The sequence below is a fragment of the Esox lucius genome, chromosome 1, assembly GCF_011004845.1.
Source record: "Esox lucius isolate fEsoLuc1 chromosome 1, fEsoLuc1.pri, whole genome shotgun sequence".
NCBI classification, from domain to species: domain Eukaryota; kingdom Metazoa; phylum Chordata; class Actinopteri; order Esociformes; family Esocidae; genus Esox; species Esox lucius.
Window position 1 is genome coordinate 1,314,480 of NC_047569.1, and position 25,346 is coordinate 1,339,825.

Below are 25,346 nucleotides of genomic sequence, written 5' to 3' on the forward strand. Positions count from 1 at the left end.
GACTGTATATAAAATGGACGACGCCCTTTCGCTCTTTTCCATTGGTGAAAAATGAAGCCGCCAGTGTCCCGATACGGCGCTGACATCTTGGACTTGCGTCTGTGCAGATAGGGATCTTGGGACCAGTTCTGCGCAGTAGTTATGCGCAGTAGCGAGCAGGAAGTAAAGCCGTAAAGCCGCGAAATCAACGGCCCCACCCCTGTGCCCCGCCCTCACTCTCCCTCGCAGAATGTGCATAACGTAATCAATCGCAAGTCCAAGTACAGTACAACCTTTGCTTGTTAAACCTAGACGATATGTTATAGCCTAACTTACATCATGTTTAACCTTAATTTAGAATAGGCCTAATACAAAAATAATTGGTAACTTCTAGCTAACGATCACCTGCTAGCTATTAACGAGGCTTGTTGTCTTTTAGCTAACGTTAGCTAGCCCATTACATTTATTTACTAATTAAATAGCTTATAAATTTAACTTACCGATAAAAAATTAAAAGATCGATTGGAAATGCCAGATCGGTTAGCACAATGTACTGCAGAACAACCCATTATGTCCGTGTGAAATTATATCAATTATAGAAATTTAGAGATAAAATGTAAAGCTCCAATCTCCTCAGTCCTCCGAAGGAGGATGGCGCTTCAGTGGCTCCTTGGCTCAGATAGCTGTCAATCAAAGCTGTGAATCACGACGTCACACCACCGTTTTTAGAGCATTAAATAACTAACTATAAACCAACTTATTTTAAAAACAAACTCTTGAATTTACATTAGCGTGATACAAACTACAGTAAATGACAGAAACCAGCTTCGGAAAAAAGATAATTGAAGGGTAATTTAATTGTTTAGTTGGTCTCGCGTCCCATTGAATAACATGGGGAGGGCGGGGTTTATGACCTATACTGGGACCACTCACCAGGGGGCGATCGAGACGTTTTGGCTTCACTTTTCAGGGCTTGTGCGGCACGCTTGGGAAATCACTGCATGGGCTCAGGAACACTTCCGAAAACCATTGTCTAAGAACAAAGTTTGTCACTGCATCCACAAATGAAAGTTAAAACTCTGCAATGCAAACACAGAACCTGATATAATACAATATGCAGTTCTCCTGGCCCAAGCCTTGAAATTGCCTTTTTAGTTAATGCTGAACAATATATACATGTTTTGGAGCAACAGATGGTGCCATCCAGGCAAATATTTATCAGGGAAGGCCTTGCTTATTGCAGCAAGACAATGCCAAACCACATTCTGCACATTTACAACAGCATGGCACTGTAGTATGAGTTTGGGTGCTAAACTGGCCTGCCTGCAGTCCAGACCTGTAACCCATTGAAAACATTTGGCGCAATATGAAACGAAAAATACAACAAAGGAGACCCTGAACTGTTGAGCAACTGAAATCCTATATCAAGCATGAATGGGAAAACCTTTCACTTTCAAAATTACAGAAATTGGTCTCCTCAGTTCCCAAATGCTTACAGAGCGTTGTTAAAAGGAGATGCAACACAGTACAACATGCAGGTCCCAACTTTCTTTGAGAAGTGTTTCTGGCATCAAATTCAAAATGGGCATATTTTCCCAAAAAGCATAACATTTTTCTGGTTCAACATTTGATATATTGTCTTTGTACTATTATCAATTAAATATAGGGATTCAATTATTTGCACATCACTACATAGTTTTTATTAGCATTTTATGCAAAGTACCAACTTTGTTGGAAACACGGTTGGACTTCAACAAAGATGTTTTATTCCAAAAAAACATTGCTGTCATTATAATGAAAAGGTGTTCTAAGTTAGCTATTATGAAGTGCCTGGCACATGCTGGAATGGATGAAAAAAAAAAATCTGAAATGCAGCACCATTTGATGCCACACTTCGCTGTATTTGATATGCTAAAGTTAAAAGATGACAAATACTTTGCACTCTAATAGAATTATACAGCCCCTCAGTGAAGGCCAACTTCAAATGGTAGGTCTTGCAGGCTCATATGCGCTGTTCACCATAGCCTTGGCACAAGGTAAACCTTGGCATGACATACACATTAGTCATTCAGCAGAAGCAAAAACACATCCTGTTTCCCCTGCTTGTCATAGCATCTCAATAAGTCAAAACCAAAATTTTGGCCAGTAACAATGTTATCACAGACCATTTTATCTCCAGACACTTATGGCTTATTTACATTACGATACATTTTCCGAGACATATCGAAGATATGCAAATATCAATAGCTCAACACACCACCTTCCAATGCAGCGAGCGCCACATTTTTGTGTAGTGCACACATTGCCCACAATCCAGCATGGTACAACTCGAACATCCCAGTGTAATATTTTATACATAATACAGTATAATGATTAAAACAGGGAGAGACTGGCATCCCCCAAGGAGCACTGGTGAGGTGCTGGACAGGACTGTCTTGTTTCATCTGGTGACTGGTGACTCAAATGTGTTTGTTTGCTGGGTTAACCTGTGCTATCCTACAGAGTGCTAGAAACCACTTCCTGGTTCAGCATGCAGTGTGAAAAGAAACAAAGGCTTGGCAAGATCAAATAACATGCCCCACTCTTCAAATCTCTCAAAGCTGTTATGAAGTTAGTGTTGAGTTGTTGCCATAATCACAAATTGAAAATCATGAAATTGAGAGGGAAGGCAGGCTTGGGAAAGGTACAACAAATGTACAGACAGGAGACAAATGAAAGAAAACGCCAATATGAAGTGTCCCAGTAAGGTGTTTGGCCACCATGAGCTGCCAGAACAGCTCCATTGTGACATGGCATATATTCTATGAATCTCTAGAACAGTACTGAAGGGATTAAACCATTCCTCCAATAGATATTCTGTAATTTGGCGTTTTAAGGATGGTGGTGGAGAGTGCTGTCTCGGGTTGCATACGTCAGGTTGAGATCTGTTGACTCCCAAGGCCATAGCATATGATTCACAATTTTCATACTAATCAAACCATTCAGTGATCCCTCATGCCTTTGGAAGGGGACAATGTCATCCAGGAAGAGACCCCTGCCCCTGTCAGGATGGAAATATTTTAACAAAGCATAAAGGTGATCACTCAGTATGCCTTTGTCATGATTTGTGACCCATCCCTCTAAGGCAGAGGTGTCAAACCGGTTCCACGGAGGGCCGAGTGTCTGCAGGTTTTTGCTCTCTCCTTGTACTTGATTGGTTAATTAGGTCACTGATTGGTTAGTTTCTACCCTCACCTGGTTGTGTAGGTATGAACTAGGAACCAATTTATAGGAAAAACCAAAAACCTGCAGACACTCTGCCCTTTGTGGAACTGGTTTGACACCTGTACTCTAAGGAGACAAGTGAACACAAACCAGGAAATGGTCCCCACAGCATAACAGAGCCTCCGGACCCCCACGTTGTAAGGGCTATGCATTCATGCCTTTAATGTTCTGTTGGTGTACGCCATACATGGCCTCGCCGACTCGTCACAAGATGTAGGCCTTCTAATTGTACCTAGAATTTCAAAACAGCTGGAGGCAGGGCTTTCTCTCATAGAGCTCCACAACTGTGGAATAACCAGTTAAGGTTAGAAATGCAGACTGTGGGTGGATTGACTTCCTGCCTGTTGGGCCGTGTCCAGGGCCTCCCCCAGATAGGGCCACAGAGTCATGGGACCCCCCACCTCAGCCCCAAGGTTTTACACTGCTATATAAATTTGCTGGAGGGAGAAGGGTCAGTTCTCCTTCTCCACTGTAAAACCTTGTAAACCTAAGGAATGCAGTCTAAAAAATGTCTTGTCTCCTGCTCCGTTCAAACTTAGGAGGACATGAGGTCTTGGCCCACACCTCCCGAGTACCAGGCAGATCAAGATGATACCTGATGATTCCAGCTGCCAGTCTGATAACCGCCCAACCTCCACCCGGTTGTCCTTGTCCATCTGGTCATGCTTCTGACCTGGTTTAGGATTTATAAACTCTGGACTCAAACCAAATGCATTTAGTAATTACTACAACGTGTATGTTCACCTGGCACAGCCAGAAGAGGACTGGTCACCACAACTGGTTCCTCTCTAGGTTTCTTCCTAAATTTTGGCCCCACTTAGGGAGTTTTTCCTAGTCACTGTGCTACACTGTTGTTGCTTGTTCATTGGGGTTTCAGGCTGGGTGTTTTGTAAAAGCACTTAATGAAAACTGCTGATGTAAAAAGGGCTTTATAAATAAATTTTATTGATTGACTGACTGATTGTCAAGAAAACGGTGAAGGATGACTCATCTGACCATATCGCTCCCCCCCCCCCCATCTCTGTAGACCACTGCCTAGGGTTTTTGCACTTTGTAATGAAGGCTTATGCACTGTAACCCTACTGTAATATCTCTGTGTAGTTCTCAACAGACTGTTCTTGCTTACACAGTCTGATCACATACTGCACTGACTTTCTCAGACACCTGAGATTGGCTCTGTTTTTCCTTACATATTGGAGTAATGCACATGCATCGCAGTGATTGAACATACGCTTTCGAACACATTTTCCGAACCTTTTACTGACGTCTTTCCCATAGATGTATCTGCATAAGTAACTTCAGTCACTGTTCCTACTGAAACATTGGCGAGTTAAGCAATCGTTGTGACAAAAGCTCCTGCCACACATGTCCCAATAATGAACTCTCTTTCAAAGTCAACATTTTCACAGGTACATGATAGGATGTTAATTAATTAATAGAACCATGCAGTACACCCCTATAGAAGCATTTGCATTTGTTATGTTCCTCTACTAATTTATTCAGGTTTTTCCTCAAATTTGTCACATGTCAAATTACAGGAAAATTCTAATATTTTTGATTGCAGCACGTTAAACTGCAATGTGTACAAATGAATACACCAGGTATTCCTAGACCATAGGCTGGGGGTACTTCACATGGGGCTAGATAACACAGCAGGAACTGACAGAGTCAATACACATACACATGCGTTAGCATACTCTGCAGTACATTCTAAACAATGTCATGACGCAGCACAGACAGGCACACACACAGACAAGCACACACACAGACAAGCACACACAAAAGAAAAGTGACTAACTGGAAAAAACAGTCTCAGTGCTCTCCCATCCCACTCTCATTCCTGACATTCTTTTGCCTTACTTCCAGTGTGAATTCCAGCTAAATTCAGCTCCTGTGGTGCTCCTCCTGCTCTCCCCCCCTCCTGCTCTCTTTCTCCAGACTTTGCTCTGTTATAATGTGCCTGGGGCTGGGAGGGAGTTTGTCCGTAGCAGCCGGCTGCAGTCTCCCACTCCCCTCCAGAATAGTCTTCCTGGCCAAGCCTTGACAGAGTTTTCTGTGGCCGGCTGAAAGTTCTTCTACCCTATCTAAAGGCAGTCTGAGGTTGTCGCTCTAACAAGTCCCAACAGAGGTACCAGCCAGATTGGTTTTCTTGCTTTTTTTCACCCCTTTCTCCAAGGGCTCCAGCTGGCAAAGAATTCGGAGAAGTGTATTACTTTCTGTGAATTCCTGTAGTTTTCCAGGAGGGCTTTCTTTTCACTCCCTCGCTAGGCTGTTACCTTAGTTTGCTTAGTTTTCAGCAGTACTCTGAAAGGGAGAGAGTTAGGAATCGTGGGCCGGCAGGCCACTCCCCCATCTGGCCACCTCTGTTCTCATATAAACTTTGTTGTCACAAACTTGTATGGAGGGAGGTGGGGGGGGTGGGTGCTGAAGGCCATAAAGGCCTTCATTACAGCAAGGACAGGAGGGTGTAGAAGATCTGCTGAAAATCCTGCTCACCTTGGCTCAGACCAAGATTCAATTATTTGAAACCTTTCAAGCACAATAAGCATTGGCTTTAGCACACATGAAGAGTGGGATATTTTGCAACTATTCCCTACCAAGTTTACTTAAGTAAAACTGTAATAACTTCAAAAAGCATTTGAAACCAGGACTACCTGGGGTTTTATTAACAAGAGGTCAAGGATAGCTCAGTTTAAACCAGCGTGAGAAACTGGTAAGATAAGAGCTGAAGGAAGTTGTCAGTTCTTTAACGTCATCACAGAAAATCCTACTCTGTAGATGCGTACTCACACACAATCTCCCACTTCCAGATACTCACTGACTAACACATGTACAGTACACCAGGTTATTATATCTAAATGAGTCCAAAGGCAGGCTATAAATACACTTCAAACATAGACTCTGAACTTTTTGTGGGCCGGGATCTTCATATAAAGAAAGAAACCCTGTCCCAAAGGAAATGCGTTGAAATGTTATTCTTTTCATCAGGAAGCATTACCATGGCAAACACTCTTACAGAGTGTAACCACTGTCTGATCATGGCAGGGCCACAGGAAAATGGTTAAGAATAGGCTGAAAAAACAGCCGACCTTAGCTGAGCAATGGAAAGAGGGCCAGCATAAAACATTTTATTCATAAAAAAGAAAGTAATTGCAATTAATAATTTCTAACATTATTTGTAGTGTCTAGCCATGCAACATTATTGGTAATACAGTACAGAAAGAGGCTTAAGTGATAGAAAGAAACATGAACAGAACATAATAAGAAAAAAGTGGACTGAAGTTGACTGTCACAGGGCTAAAATATTTGGATGGAAAGCAGCCAAGATCGAAAAATAAAAAAAACTATTAGACAATCACAAGAACTCACAGTAAAACTGTTGTTGACGTTCTTGGTGCTGGATTCGGCCACACTCGCATCTGTCAGGTCGACCTCATCAAAGATGATGGACTGAAAAAAAATTACATTTTCTTACTGGTCTAAAATAAATAACAAACAATTATCTTATTATCTTGAGTAAAATTAATGTGGCCTGGTTGATTGAGCGATTAGTGTCGCAGACCCTGTCACACGTACTGCCTGGGCTTATATCATTGGCATGGATAATTTTTTCGCCCCACTACCCTTCTGACTCACAATCTCTCTTTTCAGATCTCTTCACTGTTCTGTTTCAACAAGAATATAACAACATTAAAAAAACTTTTTTTAATACACCAACCTTGGCAGTCTGGGCATAGTACAGAGTCCTCCCGCGCAGTTTGAAGTAACGCCTCTTCCAGCGCTGGAATGAGTTGGTCTGCTTCATCAACTTGCCCTCTTTCAGGATTGTCTGCAAATTACAGAGGGAGACAAGACCCATGAGACACCACCATCAACACATTCCCCCCTCCATACACACACTCCAATCATCCCATCAAAACACCAACCCCATGACTATATAAATAGGTAATAAATATATAGCATTGTGAGCCCTGCAACCTTGTCTGAGGAATGGCCATGAAGTCAAGCACATAATTCCTGCAGAGCTGCATCAACAAAGCCAGCTATTCACGATGTCTGAACCATGTCTCTCTCAAACTAGTCTAGCCTAGCTACCGAACCCCTGCAGCACTGAGCACTCTGCTTCCAACAGAACATTATATCGTCGAGAGATCCGATCACCCCGTCTCTGCCTGGAGATATAGCCAAGCCTAGCTCCTCTCATCTGATATATTGGGGGTTGGTACTAGAGCCTTGGCCACGGTCAATTTACATTTCCAGGGAGCCAGGGTCACTGACACTGGCTTGACATTAAGACACTGCCAAAGCTGGAGAATGGAGTTGATAAATTAACCCTCGCTGACTCTAGCCAACCAGTGGCACTGCCTCAGGAGAATAGTCAGCCGAGTGAGAGCATGCATAAACACATGCACACAGGGCAATGTATGCATATATCTTGAGTATCTCGTCATAGACTACTTACCTATCATCCCTGAATATCAAACTAACAAGGCTACAATCAACATGCCAATTTGAAGGATTTATTACAGTAAACCTGTAACTAATGGGGAAAATATCCATACAGCTACATATGATATTGTTTGAGGATATTTTTAATTATCCCAATATAGTTTTGGATGGTTTGCTGTACTTGCACACAAATCTCCAATCTTTCTTCCTGTACAATATGTATTTTGTCTACTGTTTTTCATTTTCGTCAATTTGACATGACCGAAGCAATATTTGCAGGGCTCATTCTTGAGTTTCAGGCAATTCTTTACATGTGACACCATGTGTTAAGACAACTGGGACATTGACTTCTGAGATCATACTGGTCCCCAACCTTTATTTCTAAATTTAAACTTCAATTAAGTGACTTTGGAGTTGGATTCCAGCCCCGCCCTCTACACTGACTAAGCCAATTACATGCATTTCTTCCTTCAGGGCAAATCAGTATCTATGTATCCATCAGTAAATTAAACTCCCAACTCAATATTTCTGATCAGAACCTGGTATTACCAATAGGGGGAACCAGAGAACCTGTGTTGAACCAACTCTCTTTCAAGAGAGTTCTCAGAGTGCTCATGCAACAGTTATTCTTAACTGCCCAAAGATTTGAAAGCTTGCACTAGGTAATCAGGGAAATTTAAATTTTAGTGTGAAGTTTCAGAGCACTGCTGGTTTTCTATTTGTTTCATAATTACCTGCCTTCCAATCCCATTGCATAAATCAACCCATAATATTCACAAATTGAATGAAAAAAACTAAATAAGCTAATTGCTACTACTGAAAACAAAATAACATAAAACACAGCTTCGATGTGAACCCTTAACGAGACCCAGCTAAATACAAAGTGGGAAAACATGGATGGACTTACAGTTCTGTTTACTGCAATGACCTGGCTGTCCATGAGACTGAGAATAGTTGGTGTGAACTGCTCCAAGATAGTTCTCTATGAATTGATGTAGTGTAAAGGCCTAAAATAAAACACATGCCTTTCTGAGGTCTTTTAACATCTTTCTCTTTGCCTTCAACTGTGGCTCTAACTATTGTCTATCTTGCACACTTGCCCCTACCCTCCCCAAACACACACATACATTCACACACACTTTCAATTTTGAATGCTAGAGAAGGAAGCTTGACCTAGCATGTTGAACGTTGTGGTCTTTTTTGCCGGGATGTCTTGATAGACTATAAGGCCTAGACTCATAGGACGGATGCTGTGGGCTTGGGTGTGTGACAGAACATGCAATCAACATCTATTAGTCTTGTGGTGTATATTGTATGTCATTTCCTTGCTGTTACTGTTTTTGATGAGAACTGGGGCACATTTTAAATGTCAGTGAGGTTTAAGCAACAGCCAGAAGGAAATAAACCAGCACTAGTTTTATAGGCCTCTACTGTCTATCCTATTGTCAGTTTTTGCCAATTGCTTACACATTGAGAGTGAATGCTTACACAAAAAGCATCAAAACCATAACTTTTGAAACCATGCCAAAGGCACCAAAAGTACAAACAAATGTTCTGCTTTTTACTATATTTGACATTCTGCAATACTTTGCAAAACACTAAATACTGTTTCTTACACTAGAAACTTCATTCAAGTAATGACATAATTGGGAAAACACTTCCATTCCAAACATACCTGAAATTGGCAAAACCCACACATGAAAACATGTATACAGTAAATGAACAATATTTTTTCTCCCATCCATCTACACAAATTAACCCATAATGACAAAACAAAAATGTTTTTTGAAATGTGCGCCAATTTATTGAAATGTATTAACTGAGAATAACAATTAAAATCCTTTGCCAAGACGTTTCAAATTGAGCTCAGATGCATCCTATGTCTTCTAATCATCCTTCAGAGGGCTGTTTTATGAAGTTTAACCCACTCAGAATGAACTCAGGGTTATCAAGAAAAGACAGGGTTGACAAACTGATTACCTAAATTGGTGTTAAATGGTACTACGACGGCGATAAAGATGTTGGTTAGTTGATTTGATGTTAACATAACGAGTTAAAAAGGGACCGTTCGGCAATGAAGGCTGAGTTTCTGCATAATGGCTCTTTCACATTTTTCCCTGAAAGAATGCGTATTGATGTCAGGATATAAGGAGTTTAAAGAAAGGTTAACCGCTAAAACTACCACTGTGGCAGCCAACAAAGCCAAGAAGGATTGCTGGCAGCACATTGCCGACAGGGTAGAATTCTTAGATTCTATTTTTGTAATATGACTGAGATGTAAGGGCAGAAAATAGTCTAAATATGTGAAAACAATAGGATAATTCAATTATAGTCAACATACAGTGGGGCAAAAAATTATTTAGTCAGCCACCAATTGTGCAAGTTCTCCCACTTAAGAAGATGAGAAAGGCCTGTAATTTTCAACATAGGTACACTTCAACTATGAGAGACAAAATTTTAAAACATAAATCCAGAAAATCACATTGTAGGATTTTTAATGAATTCATTGGTAAATTATGGTGGAAAATAAATATAGCATAGCATCATCTTCCGCTTATCCGGGGCCGGGTCGCGGGGGCAGCAGTCTAAGCAGGGATGCCCAGACTTCCCTCTCCCCAGACACTTCCTCCAGCTCTTCCGGGGGGACACCGAGGCGTTCCCAGGCCAGCCGGGAGACATAGTCCCTCCAGCGTGACCTAGGTCTTCCCCGGGGTCTCCTCCCGGTGGGACGGGACCGGAACACCTTCCCAGGAAGGCGTTCCGGAGGCATCCGAAACAGATGCCCAAGCCACCTCAGCTGACCCCTCTCGATGTGGAGGAGCAGCGGCTCTACTCTGAGCTCCTCCCGGGTGACCGAGCTTCTCACCCTATCTCTAAGGGATCGCCCAGCCACCCTGCGGAGAAAGCTCATTTCGGCCCCCTGTATCCGGGATCTTGTCCTTTCGGTCATGACCCAAAGCTCATGACCATAGGTGAGAGTAGGAACGTAGATTGACCGGTAAATCGAGAGCTTCGCCTTGCGGCTCAGCTCTTTCTTCACCACAACAGACCGATACATCAACCGCATTACTGCAGAAGCTGCACCAATCCGTCTGTCAATCTCCCGTTCCATCCTTCCCTCACTCGTGAACAAGACCGCTAGATACTTAAACTCCTCCACTTGAGGCAGGCACTCTCCACCAACCTGAAGTGGGCAAGCCACCCTTTTCCGACTGAGGACCATGGCCTCGGATTTGGAGGTACTGATTTTCATCCCCACCGCTTCACACTCGGCTGCAAACCGTCCAAGTCAATGCTGAAGGTCCTGGCTTGAAGGGGCCAACATGACAACATCATCCGCAAAGAGCAGAGACGAAATCGTGTGGTCCCCAAACCTGACACCCTCCGGCCCCTGGCTGCGCCTAGAAATTCTGTCCATAAAAATTACGAACAGAACCGGTGACAAAGGGCAGCCCTGCCGGAGTCCAACATGCACAGGGAACAAGTCTGACTTACTGCCGGCAATGCGGACCAAGCTCCTGCTTCGGTCGTACAGGGACCTGACAGCCCTTAGCAAAGGACCCAGGACCCCATATTCCCGAAGCACTCTCCACAGGATGCCGCGAGGGACACAGTCGAATGCCTTCTCCAAATCCACAAAACACATGTGGACTGGTTGGGCAAACTCCCATGAACCCTCCATCACCCTGTAGAGGGTATAAAGCTGGTCCAGTGTTCCACGGCCTGGACGAAAACCACACTGTTCCTCCTGAATCCGAGGTTCGACTATCGGCCGTGTTCTCCTCTCCAGAACCCTGGCATAGACTTTCCCGGGGAGGCTGAGAAGTGTGATCCCCCTATAGTTGGAACACACCCTCCGGTCCCCCTTCTTAAAAAGAGGGACCACCACCCCGGTCTGCCATCCCAGAGGCACTGTCCCCGACTGCCACGCGATGTTGCACAAGCGTGTCAGCCAAGACAGCCCCACAACATCCAGAGACTTGAGGTACTCAGGGCGGATCTCATCCACCCCCGGTGCCTTGCCACCGAGGAGTTTCTTAACCACCTCGGTGACTTCAGCCCGGGTGATGGACGAGTCCACCTCTGAGCCCTCATCCTCTGCTTCCTCAATGGAAGACGTGACGGCGGGATTGAGGAGATCCTCGAAGTACTCCTTCCACCGCCCGACGACATCCCCAGTCGAGGTCAACAGCTGCCCACCTCTACTGTAAACAGCGTTGGTAGGGCACTGTTTCCCTCTCCTGAGGCGCCGGATGGTTTGCCAGAATCTCTTCGAGGCCAGCCGATAGTCCTTCTCCATGGCCTCACCGAACTCCTCCCAGGCCCGAGTTTTTGCCTCCACAACCACCCGGGCTGCAGTCCGCTTGGCCTGTCGGTACCCGTCAGCTGCCTCTGGAGTCCCACAAGCCAACCAGGCCTGATAGGACTCCTTCTTCAGCTTGACGGCATCCCTTACTTCCGGTAAATAAGTATTTGGTCAATAACAAAAGTTCATCTCAATACTTTGTTATATTACCCTTGGATGGCAATGACAGAGGTCAAACGTTTTCTGCAAGTCTTCACAAGGTTTTCACACACTGTTGCTGGTATTTTGGCCCATTCCTCAATGCAGATCTCTTCTAGAGCAGTGATGTTTTGGGGCTGTTGCTGGGCAACACAGACTTTTAACTCCCTCCAAAGATTTTCTATGGGGTTGAGAGCTGGTGACTGGCTAGGCCACTCCAGGACCTTGAAATGCTTCTTACGAAGCCACTCCTTCGTTGCCCGGGCGGTGTGTTTGGGATCATTGTCATGCTGAAAGACCCAGCCACGTTTCATCTTCAATGCCCTTGCTGATGGAAGGTTTTCACTCAAAATCTTACGATACATGGCCCCAGTCGCCAGTCGTCCTGGTCCCTTTGCAGAAAAACAGCCCCAAAGCATGATGTTTCCACCCCAATGGTTCACAGTAGGTATGGTGTTCTTAGGATGCAACTCAGCATTCTTCCTCCTCCAAACACGACGAGTTGAGTTTTGACCAAAAAGTTCTATGTTGGTTTCATCTGACCATATGACATTCTCCCAATCCTCTTCTGGACCATCCAAATGCTCTCTAGCAAACCTCAGACGGGCCTGGACATGTACTGGCTTAAGCAGGGGGACACGTCTGGCACTGCAGGATTTGAGTCCCTGGCGGCGTAGTGTGTTACTGATGGTAGCCTTTGTTACTTTGGTCCCAGCTCTCTGCAGGTCTTTCACTAGGTCCCCCCGTGTGGTTCTGGGATTTTTGCTCACTGTTCTTGTGATAATTTTGACCCCACGGGGTGAGATCTTGCGTGGAGCCCCGGATCGATGGAGATTATCAGTGGTCTTGTATGTCTTCCATTTTCTTATAATTGCTCCCACAGTTGATTTCTTCACACCAAGCTGCTTACCAATTGCAGATTCAGTCTCCCCAGCCTGGTGCAGGTCTACTATTATGTTTCTGGTGTCCTTTGACAGCTCTTTGGTTTTGGCCATAGTGGAGTGTGGTTATTTCAAGGAGTTTGGTAAGGTCATCTTCTCTGATGAGTCAGACTTTCAGCTTTGCCCAACACCTGGTCATCTAGTGGTTAGACGGAGATCTGGAGAAGCCTACAAGCCACAGTGTCTCGCACCCACTGTGAAATTTGGTGGAGGACCGGTGATGATCTGGGGATGCTTCAGCAAAGCTGGAATCGGGCACATTTGTCTTTGTGAAGGACGCAATAATCATGTCAAGTACAAGGTTATCCTGGAAGAACACCTGCTTCCTTCTGCTCTGTCAATGTTCCCAAACTCAGAATAGTTTTTTCCAGCAGGACAATGCTCCATGCCACACAGCCAGGTCAATCAAGGTGTGGATGGAGGACCACCAGATCAAGACCCTGTCATGGCCTGCCTAATCTCCAGACCTGAACCCCACTGAAAACCTCTGGAATTTTGATCAAGAGGAAGATGAATGGTCAGAAGCCATCGAACACTTTTTTGTGCCAGGAGCCGCATAAAGTCACCCAACAGCAATGTGACAGTCTGGTGGAGAGCATGCCAAGACGCATGAAAGCTGTGATGAAAAAAAATCTAATTATTATAGTTATTCCACCAAATATTGATTTCTGAATTCTTACTAAGTTAAAACATTAGAATTTTGTTGTTGAAAAATGAATATATATTTTTGCTTATTTTGACCAGTTGTTATTTTCTACACATAAATACTCTGACAATATTTTTATTTGGAATTAGAGAGTAATGTTGTCAGTATTTTATAGAATAAACCAAATCTGTTCATTTTATTCAAACACATACCCATGAATAGTAAAACCAGAGGAACTGATAATGTTGCTTTGGTCAATTTTTTTTTCCAGAGTTGTATATTACCAATTCTCCAAGGGTATGCAAACCTTTGAGCACAACTGTAATGCGAATTACCTGTGATTGTATCAAAAGCCTCTGATCTTTCAAACGGTTAAGTGGCCAGGTAACAACAAATGCAGCCAGCAGTTTATTGAGAGAAGTACCACCTTGCAAACTGTATGGCATACAGTATTTTTGCTCAGATGTTCAGCATCACTGATGGAATACATTCAAAATATTGAAAAGCAAAGCATGCAGAGGGCATTACACCAGCGAGTGGCATTGAATGTGTCCGACCCTAGAAGCCGGCAAATATACTGAATTCCCTCAGAAGAGAATCAATATCTTTCATAGACATCATCCGGGTAAGCTAGAGGAGTTGCATGTTCTCAAAACACCCTCGCCCTCCTGTTCTCTACTCATTACCTGTATTAACTGCACTTATTTGAACTCGTTACCTGTATAAAAGACACCTGTCCACACACTCAAACAGACTCCAACCTCTCCACAATGGCCAAGACCAGAGAGCTGTGTAAGGACATCAGGGATACAATTGTAGACCTGCACATGGCTGGGATGTGATACAGGACAATAAGCAAGCAGTTTGGTGAGAAGGCAACAACTGTTGGCTCAATTATTAGAAAATGGAAGAAGTTCAAGATGATGGTCAATCTCCCTCAGTCTGGGGCTCCATGCAAGATCTCACCCCGTGGGGCATCAATGATCATGAGGGAGGTGAGGGATCAGCCCAGAACTACACGGCAGGACCTGGTCAATGACCTGAAGAGAGCTGGGACCACAGTCTCAAAGAAAACCATTAGTAACACACTACGCCTTCATGGATTAAAATCCTGCAGCGCACGCAAGGTCCCCCTGCTCAAGCCAGCACATGTCCAGGCCCATCTGAAGTTTGCCAATGACCATCTGGATGATCCAGAGGAGGAATGGGAGAAGGTAATGTGGTCTAATGAAACAAAAATAGAGCTTTTTGGTCTAAACTCCACTCGCCGTGTTTGGAGGAAGAAGAAGGATGAGTACAACCCCATAGAACACCATCCCAACCATAAAGCATGCTTTTCTGAAAAGGGGACAGGACGACTGCACCGTATTGAGGGGAGGATGGATGGGGCCATGTATCGCGAGATCTTGGCCAACAACCTCCTTCCCTCAGTAAGGTCGTGGCTGGGTCTTCCAGCATGACAACGACACGAAACACACAGCCAGGACAACTAAGGAGTGGCTCCGTAAGAAGCATCTCAAGGTCCTGGCCAGTCTCCAGACCTGAACCCAATAGAAAATCTTTGGAGGGAGCTGAAAATCTGTATTGCCCAGCGACAGCCTCGAAACCTGAAGGATCTGGAGAAGGTCTGTATGGAGGAGTGGGCTAAAATCCCTGCTGCAGTGTGTGCAAACTGCAAACTGGTCAAGAACTACAGGAAACTTATGATCTCTGTAATTGCAAACAAAGGTTTCTGTACCAAATATTATGTTCTGCTTTTCTGATGTATCAAATACTTATGTCATGCAATAAAATACGAATTAATTAAAAATCATACAATGGGATTTTCTGGATTTTTGTTTTAGATTCCGTCACTCACAGTTGAAGAGTATCTATGATAAATTACAGACTTCTACATGCTTTGTAAGTGGGAAAACCTGCAAAATCAGCAGTGTATCAAATACTTGTCCTCCCCACTGTATGTAGTACACCCCTCGGGTGTCTCAAGAACTTAATTGGAGTCCACCTGGGACAAATTCTATTGATTTAGAAACCCACACAACGAACAATACAAGCTCCCACAATCCACAATGAATGTCACAGTAAAAACCAAGCCATGCAGTCCAAAGATCTCTGTATAGACCTCCAATACAGAATAGTGTGGCAAAGATCTGGGGCAGCATGGTGGTGGGAGCAACATGCTGTGGGGATGCTTCTCAGCGGCAGGGGCAGGGAGACTGGTCAGGATTCAGGTGACAATCGTATGTACTGAATTAGCGATGGTCTCTGCAATCATCCACACTTGCTAAATCCTTCAAATGTTGAATTTCCACAATTTAATCTTTTAAAAACTGAATTAATAGCGCAATCCATAATTGATGATTGCAGAATATGAGGAAGCTACTGTAGCTACAAAATGTTTCTTCTTTGACCTTAATCTCTGTGATAGTGGTTGGTTTCCTTAGAAACCATTACTTTAATCCAACCTGGCTTTATGCAACATAAAAGCCTTGTTGATTTTATGTCACCTCTTATGGCACTGTGTGTTCTGTTTATGATGCATGTTTATAAGTTTAGATTCTTAAATCAGCAATAAATACATTGATGGTTATTGTTTTTACGTATATATTCTTTTACTTTTTCGATTTGTGATAAGGTAACTGTCAACAAACTATATCACAAGGCACAATATCAAAATCCAGGACTACTAAGTTTACTGATAAAACTTTTTATACATTTAGCTAAGAAAATATTTTTAAGAGACAAGCATATACAAATTATTTTAAGTAAAAACAATCTTTCTAGTTAAAAGCTTGTCCTTGCCAGGTTTGAGGCATTGTTTGATTTTGACACATTCAAGAGGAAGTTGTGCATTTCTTTACTTGATGGTTACAGTTCCTACTTCTGATTTGCTTTGTATGGAAATTGCAACTCAAGCTCATTTGATTTCCGAGACCACCTGTACATTAAATGTGTGCATGCATTTGAAAATCTATTATTTTTATGAAAGGATCCAGACAATCTATTGCTTTCATACAATTCCACAATGAAAGTCCAACTATAAATAAATGTTGTTATAGAAAATGTTAATAGCCAATTTTTGCAGTATGGTTTCAATAGTTAAACACACGTTGACACCGCACAAACACACAGACACCCACTTCACAATGTCTGCTACAGTTTATTACCTATGCGCTGCTACCAACACTGAAGAAATGACATTTTGCTACAATGTAAAGTAGTGAGTGTACAGCTTGTATAACAGTGTACATTTGCTGTCCCCAAAATAACTCAACACACAGTCATTAATGGCTAAACCGCTGGCAACCTAAGTGAAAATGGTTCCCTCAATGAACTGTAGCTCCCCAGTTCCGGCAGCACTCAGGCAGCCCCAGACCATGACACTCCCACCACCATGAGGGGTGTACTCACTTTTGTGAGATACTGTACATTTCTGTTATTCATGTTTTATTTATTCCTTGTTCTTTAAAAATGCATGGTCTAGTGTGTGTACGTACACACTCACACACACACACTTAATATTGTGTAGGTCCCCCTTTTGCTGCCAAAACAGCACTGACTCGTCCAGGCATGGACTCCACTAGACCTCTGAAGGCTTGTTGTGGTGTCTGGCAGACATTAGCAGCAGATCCTTTAAGTCCTGTTAGTTGTGAAGTGGGGACTCCTTGGATTGGACCTGTTTGTCCAGCACATCCCACAGATGCGCGATTGGATTGAGATCTGGGGAATTAGGAGGCCAAGTCAACACCTTGAACTCATTATGTTCCTCAAACCATCCCTGAACCATTTTTGCTTTGTGGCAGGGCCACAGACAGCTTAGGTAGGTGGTACGTGTCAAAGTGACATCCATATGAATTGCAGAACCCAAGGTTTCCCAGCAGAACATTGCCCAAAGCATCACACTGCTTCCGCCGGCTTGCCTACTTCCCATAGTGCATCCTTGTGGCATGTGTTCTCCAGGTAAGTGAAGCATATGCACCAGCATTAACGTTTTCAGCAATTTGAGCTACAGTAACTCGTCTGTTGGATTGGACCACACAGGCCAGCATTCACTCCCCACATGCATCAATGAGCTTTGGCAACCCATGACCCTGTTTATCGCATTTCCTTCCTTGGACCACTTTTGATAGGCACTGACCACTGCAGACCGGGGACACCCCACAAAGGCTGCAGTTTTGTTGATCCAGTCATATAGCCATCACAATTTGGCCATTGTCAAAGTCGCTCAGATCCTTATGCTTGCTCATTTTTCCTGCTTCTAATACATAAACTTTGAGGACAGAATGGTCACTTGCTGCCTAATATCCCAACCACTGACATGTGCCATGATAATGAGTGTTATTCACTTCACCTGTCAGTGGTCATAATGTTATTCCTATAAGTGAGATTTCAAAAAGCAACACCAATTTAAATATACAATTAAATGTCTCCCCAGGACTTCTATAGTCAGCTGCTAGTATGAACTATAAAAAACAAGTAGAACATTTTACAATAAATTCTCAAAAGCTCTAGTTGCATATACGAAAGTTAGCGGCTTGCTATTTTTTCTAAAGTTAATATTATAGAACATGTTTTTGACTGCAAGTGCTTCTAAAAACATATATATCATGATGCTAGTTATGAATAGCGAACGACGTGACTAGACGAATGAATCAAAACCTAATTGAGTACTGCTAGAAGTAATACAGTACTACACACTGAAAAGCTACAACGTAGTTCGCTACCAGAGGAGGCGTATCATCCTGCTATGAAACAGCTGGGTAGACGCATATGGAACTATTTAGAAGTAAACTACGGTTTCATGTTCTTTAATTGAACTTGTTCTGATTAGACGAAGGTGTAGATGCAAGTTAGCTACCATTTGGTCAACATCCAGTTATGATACCGTTATATGTGGTACTGATGATAGTTATCTACTACTGATAACAAGATTAAAGCCCGAGCTATTATTAGTTCTTTCCAACGAGTGCGACCGGGCACACCATCTCGCGGACTTATAGACAGGAAATTGCGGTGTTTCAGATCTGGCCTCGCACAACTAGCAAACTAGCCAGTTAGCATAGCGGATGGAGAACCGCTGCCCAAACGTCTGCTCGCATTTTGCATTAAATTGCAACGTTATCGTTTAAATGACTGGTTACCTTGCTTCTTATCTGACCCGATGTTGAAACTTTGCGTATTAATTTCTGCAGTGATCCATGTTCCTGCTCTTGTTCACTATCCGAAGATTCATCCAGGCATCTCGCCGCGGCCTCGACTCCGACTGCCACCGCCATCCTATCATTCGCCTCCAGGGAATAATATACAATATGAGCGGACTATGGATTCAAGGGGAGTTTGCGTCCTCTAGTGGTAAAGACTGGACAACACAAGACTCCGGTGCTACTTGCGCCACCAAGTGGTCCAAAAATATCAAATCTGTTACCAAATTGAATACCAAATATTATTGGGTGAATTTACAAAGGTCGCTAAATTTTTATATTTTTTTGTTCAAATAATTGGTATTTTTACCAATCACATCAAATCGTTTGACATCATATACTTTATTTGACAGGAAGATCCAGTACTTAATTTGTAAATCAGGAGGTCCCAAAACACTTTTGGACGCGCAAAAAACATGGATCCGTTTAGCAAATCGACACGAATAGGTGGAAATAGCGGAAAACATAAATGTAAAACTTCCACAGGCCCAATTCCAATGTCCCCCCTAAACCCTGAGCCCTCAACCCTCACAGACTTAACTGACGTCACCTGGTAAGTGATTGAGTGCAAGAGACTGCAAGGGCTCGAAATGCTATAAATAGTAATAGGACAGCACTTTGCTTCTTTATCATACCTTGACGACGCTGAAAACATGTTGCACACTATTGTGGGTTTGGGACATTTTGTTTTACGTTTTTTACTTTCTTCTGGGCCAAGGCACTTAATAGACCGAGTGCCTGATTTATACGTCTTGCAGGCTCTTGCCCTACAGAGTGGACAAGAGGTAATTGTCAATAACAATCTATATTTGTCAATAATCAATGTACTATTTTTGGTCAAAACAGCATTGTTAAGCAAAAACAAAAATAAATAGTTGAATATACTAGGTGTGTAATAAGGTGATTACATTTCTCTGATTTCATGTGTTCTATGTGCCATCTTAAATCCTTGTTAATGTAGTGCAGTTTACCGTTCCTCTCTTACAAGGCGGGTTTGCCAGGATTTTTCTCTCGCATTCCGGGCTTTCCCTGGTAACCCCAGTGTTTCACATCACAACGCTATGAACTGTGGGCAATTCCCTCATGCAAAGTCTGCAGAAATGCGGACTCACGAAAAGGGAGCACAAAGGGCTCAAAATGTCTGCGAAATAGCCCTCGCGCACTTGACGATTTGACAATGGCCCTCACCGACTTATCGGGAACGCACTCACGAGTATGTGAGTCTGTGAGTGTGGACATTGGGATTGGGCCACAGTCTTGTCAGGCAGTGCTGAGTCTACATGGTCTAAAATTTATGAACTCTGATTGCTTTTAGTAGATTGTTTAGTGTGCAAAGAGAACACTGAGATGGAAAAAGATAAGACATGCGCAGCAGACCAGATCTGTGAAAAATACTGTCAGAACAAGGTGAGGAAAATCTGAACGGTGCTCAAATTAACCATTGGGAAGATGGGGACAGAGAGGTTTAGCTGACTGAGCAGTGGGTCGGATTTTAACCCATGCTGCAGTGGTACATGTACACTGGAGACAGCGGCTTAGAACGCTGGTCCACTCTGAGACACCATTAACTTAAGTAAATTTTTAAACTGGTAAAGAACAAGCTTTCATAGAAATTAACTTTAACTTGCAGTTGAATTTAAATTTTAAAAAGATAGACGTACAATGCACATGTCAGTTACAAACACATTAAACAAGATAAAGACAATGCCCAAATTGTCCATTCTTATTTAGAATGTATTCTGATGGCAGTTGACTGTTAATTGCGATGTTTTTAGACTTCCAGACCTTGAACTTATTATGAAGCCAGTTTGAACTATGTGGTCTCTGGTTCCAAAACAGGAAGTACGGGGAAAAAATGAGAGGAAGAGAGTGAGAAAGGGTTGAAACTGGGACCATCTTTACAAGCACAACAAAAAAAAGCTTCACTGTTGATCCAACTAGATTCCTCTTATAGCTTATTCTTCTCCTTGTCAACTCATCGATTTATCCTCTGGCTCCTCACTAGATAAAGGGTTCATTAGCTTGCAAAGTAATTTCCTCCTTGTCTTCTTATTTAAAGACTGAATCTTAAACCACCCCTTCACCAATCACAACTACCAACATGCTTGTCACAGGTGCTCACAAAAATCTGACCAGTGATCTCAAAATTGTACCAGAGGATCAATATACACATTACCTTCAGAACATACTCATAACTTTAATGATGCAATCCACTTTAACAGTTGGGTCTGGAAATAATTGGACACTGACACATTTTTGTTATTTTGGCTGTTTACCAAAATGTATTCAAGTAACAGTTAAGTAATTAATATAGGCTTTAAGTGCATTCTCTTTACTTTTATTTGAAGTTATTCACATCCAAATTGGAGAAAGGGTTTAGGATTTATAGCTCTATAATATTTAGCCCCGACTTTTTCACGGACCGCATAAGCGGAGCCGGCCTACAAGAGCGAATGTGTTACTGAGTGAGTGGGTGGGTGAGTGACTGACATCTCCTTGTTAAATAGCGTAGTGGTTAGAGACGCGTGCTCTCGAACAACAGGGCCCGCGTTCGCCTCCCGTAACAGTCAAAACGCATTATGAGGTTCAGGACAGACAAAAACGTTGCTGGCTACAACCCTATGTAACTACATAATAGGATGCCTAAAATAAAATTGTTCTGGTGGATATCAGGATGGACAAACACTTCGCTGGCTACACGATTCTCTCGTCTCTTCACTTGACAAAAAAGTAAGTTATCGTCACCTATATTCATAGATACTGTAATTCACGAATGGCTAATTTGCTGTTAAAACGGCCAGTGGCAAAAGAGAATTTGTTAAGGATTGACAAAAACCTCACTGGCTACAACCTTCAGTAGCTACGTAATGGGAAGCCTGAAATGAAACTGTTGACTGTTATATTGCAACTATTTCTGGTGGATTTTCGAATTATGTTTTAGGATTTCTTCAGGATAGACAAACATTTCACTGGCTACATGATTCCCTCGTCTTTTCACGAGAGAATTTTCAAAATAGATACTATTTGTGGTGGAGAAACGTTACTCAGTTTAACACAATAGTTAATGGTGTCTAACGAAATATAAAAACTTGGTGTGATGTTAATGAGTGACAAAATTATATAATGTCAAGGGGCTATTCTGACAATTGGCAAATGTGTAACTCTTTGGCGTATTGGTTATCGACACAGCCTTTCATGTGGGCGACCTGGGTTAAATTCCCGAGAGGTCAGCCAGACAGCAGCTGACTCCGCTGCGGTTCCGGCATTGTTATGGCAAATCATCATAGCAGTCACACTCTGTGAATATTTTTGTAATAAACCCTCACTATAATCACATCAATAAGTTGTATAGTAATATATAGCCAATGTCAACTTAAACATAGAACTTTAGCTATACTTTCTAGCGACCTATAGTCAGTAGCCAACGTTTGGTAAATACAATTATTTGTTACTGTGGCTAGTTTTCTATGCCGGGATGATGACTATTATAACAACCTCGTCTAAGAAAGACGGCGTAGACTATTTTACTTAAATATTAGGCAGGGGATTTCGTAAGATTTATTACGTGCAGTAAAATAACGTTAGTTATTTATTATCGGAATGGAGAACAAAAATAAAAACAGTAACCACGGTTTGAACCTGCAACATACTGCATTATAGACAGGCTCACTACCCACTGCTCCAGTGAGGAACCTGTAACTAGTCTTGGGGACTTTCTTTGTAATCCTAATCCAAACCATAACCCTAACCTTAACCCCAGTGCTGTGATACCTAACCTTAACCCAAACCCTAACCTGAACCCCAGAGCTTTGATGCCTAACGTTAACGTAATGTTTGTCTTGCGTTCGTATGTTAATTTATGTTTTAATAGCACTCGTAACATTTGATACATTGTTATAGCGTTCGTAAGATATGTTACGTTTTAATAAATATGTAATGTATCATACGTTTTGCCGCATTGTAATGTAACCTAACGTAACGTCACATATCATACGAAATCGGTGCAATGGATTTTCGTAAAATTTCTACGTAGGTTCATGAGATCAGGTTGATTATAGGGCTAATGGATAGTATCAATAATTGCTTGGTAATTTAGCAAACTATGTTTATGAGCTACAGTAGCTCTTGTTGGTATTCTGTTAAAGTTAGTATCATGTTCGTTACAGTAGCTGATTGATTTGTACTAATAATTAATGTTAAACATTAACTGGTTGGCCAAGATTCTGGTTGGTCAGTTTTCCTGCTAAAGCATCAGCCAAGGGTATGTACTAACTTAGCCAGTGTAACAGTCTAATGTGTCTTAGTCAAATGTGCACATACAGTAGCATCCACACACCATATGACTGGTGTGTAAAGTTACAGCTGCACATTCCTTGACATGTTTTCCATTAGTTTTGTGCCTAGGTCTAATCACATTATATTTTTCTTTCTCTCTTAGTCTTTAGCATCTCAGAGTGGTCACCAACCCTGCCATTTTTCCTCTCAAAAGCCTCAGGGCTTGATAGGTCGTTAATTGTGTCAGTACACCTGTATGGAAGTATCTGCATTCATTATGTTCCTCCACTCATTTATTCAGGTTTTTCCTTTAATTTGTCACCCGTCTGTATGTTCACTTGTTTATGAAACAAAATGTAATGCATTTATACTTTCCATAAGCAAAACATCCATAAAAAGAGCTTTATGTATTCTTTAAAGTAAATTCAGAAGTTAAAATAGAGAATTTTGTTTTCAAACGTTCACATTTTTCAGATGTATCAAACCCTTTCAGTGACCATATGCTTCACAATTGTGTTGTAGCCCTGAACAGGCACTCCCAACTCCATAATCAAGGGCTTAATAGTCAGCTGACATATCTCTCAGACCAGGTTCCCTAAAGAAAAGCAAGGGTTGAATAGTTGAAGTTTTCTATTTGTAGTCAGAGTTGGTAACATGTTTATTACTTGATATCAGTGTCCAGAACTGTCCTATACAAAATGCATCTCTATAAAATTGGGTGCAAATGTGTTTACATCCCTGTAAGTGAGCATGTACTTTGTGTTGCAAAACCTTTTTCAAACACAATAAATGTTTGTTCATTATTATATTTGTTTTATTAAAAGAATAGTTGAAGACATGAACATAATTATTAAAAACATGGATAAATATAGTCTAGACCAATATATTTCACAGCATTGTACATACATAATCCTTGTATGTATCACGACAGAACCGTTGTTGTGGGTGTGTAGACTATGGTTGCTTCATGAATTATAACTGATATACATGATTCTTAGAGATATAATGAGCACTGGGACTAAGATATAAAATAATCACATACAAATGTGTATAATGTCATTACATTTCTGAATCACACCTAATAAGTCTATCTCCAGTCTTTAATAGGTGGTCTGAATAATTATGAATGGTCACTCCGTTACCAGTTTCTTCATTTTTGCTTGAAAATAATAAATGACTGTTAGTTTCAGCAGCATTGCATGGGCATGTGAAACCTGGGGAATTGTTGATATGGAAATCATGGAGTGAATTTACACTGTGGGTTTACTTCATTAGTTGACTTTGTCCTCTAAACAAGCAGAAATAGTTAAACCAGCAGTGAGACTGTCAATGCTTTGGGACTTCACTTGTACAGTGGGGAGAACAAGTATTTGATACACTGACGATTTTGCAGGTTTTCCTACTTACAAAGCATATAGGTCTGTAATAGGTCCGGAATCTAAAACAAAAATTCTGAAAATTACATTGTATAATTTTTGTATAATTAATTTGTATTTTATTGCATGACATCAGTATTTGATCACCTACCAACCAGTAAGAATTCCGGCTCTTACAGACCTGTCAGTTTCGCTATAAGAAGCCCTCCTGTTCTCAGCTCATTACCTGTATTAACTGCACCTGTTTGAACTTGTTACCTGAATAAAAGACACGTCCACACGCTCAATAAAACAGATTCCAACCTCTCTACAAGGACCTGAAGAGAGCTGGGACCACAGTCTCAAATAAAACCATTAGTAACACACTACGCCTTCATGGATTAAAATCCTGCAGCGCACGCAAGGTCCCCCTGCTCAAGCCAGCGCATGTCCAGGCCCTTCTGAAGTTTGCCAATGACTATCTGGATGATCCAGAGGAGGAATGGGAGAAGGTCATGTGGTCTGATGAGACAAAAATAGAGCTTTTTGGTCTGAACTCCACTCGCCGTGTTTGGAGGAAGAAGAAGGATGAGTACATCCTCAAGAACACCATCCCAACCGTGAAGCATGGAGGTGGAAACATCATTCTTTGGGGATGCTTTTCTGCAAAGGGGACAGGACGACTGCACCGTATTGAGGGGAGGATTGATGGGGCCATGTATCATGAGATCT

General features: G+C 42.2%; 1 protein-coding gene across 4 annotated transcripts in view; it reads right to left on the reverse strand.

Annotated features, from left to right (window-relative positions):
* Positions 1-19,088, reverse strand: part of LOC105029822 (diacylglycerol kinase delta) — a 94,105-nt gene extending 75,017 nt beyond the window's left edge. For 2 of the 4 annotated variants that reach the window (XM_010903359.4, XM_010903358.3), the window contains exons 1-3: positions 18,925-19,088; positions 6,962-7,072; positions 6,613-6,693 (exon numbers count right to left, since the gene is read on the reverse strand). In XM_010903359.4, the coding sequence (XP_010901661.1) occupies positions 6,613-6,693; positions 6,962-7,072; positions 18,925-19,059 (327 nt within the window). In that variant the 5' untranslated portion in view covers positions 19,060-19,088. Of the gene's footprint in view, positions 1-5,103; positions 5,547-6,612; positions 6,694-6,961; positions 7,073-8,599; positions 8,655-18,924 lie in introns of those variants that run through there. The other 2 variants (XM_020047694.2, XM_010903360.3) reach the window with 2 other exon arrangements.
* Between the last annotated feature and the right edge of the window lie 6,258 nt (positions 19,089-25,346).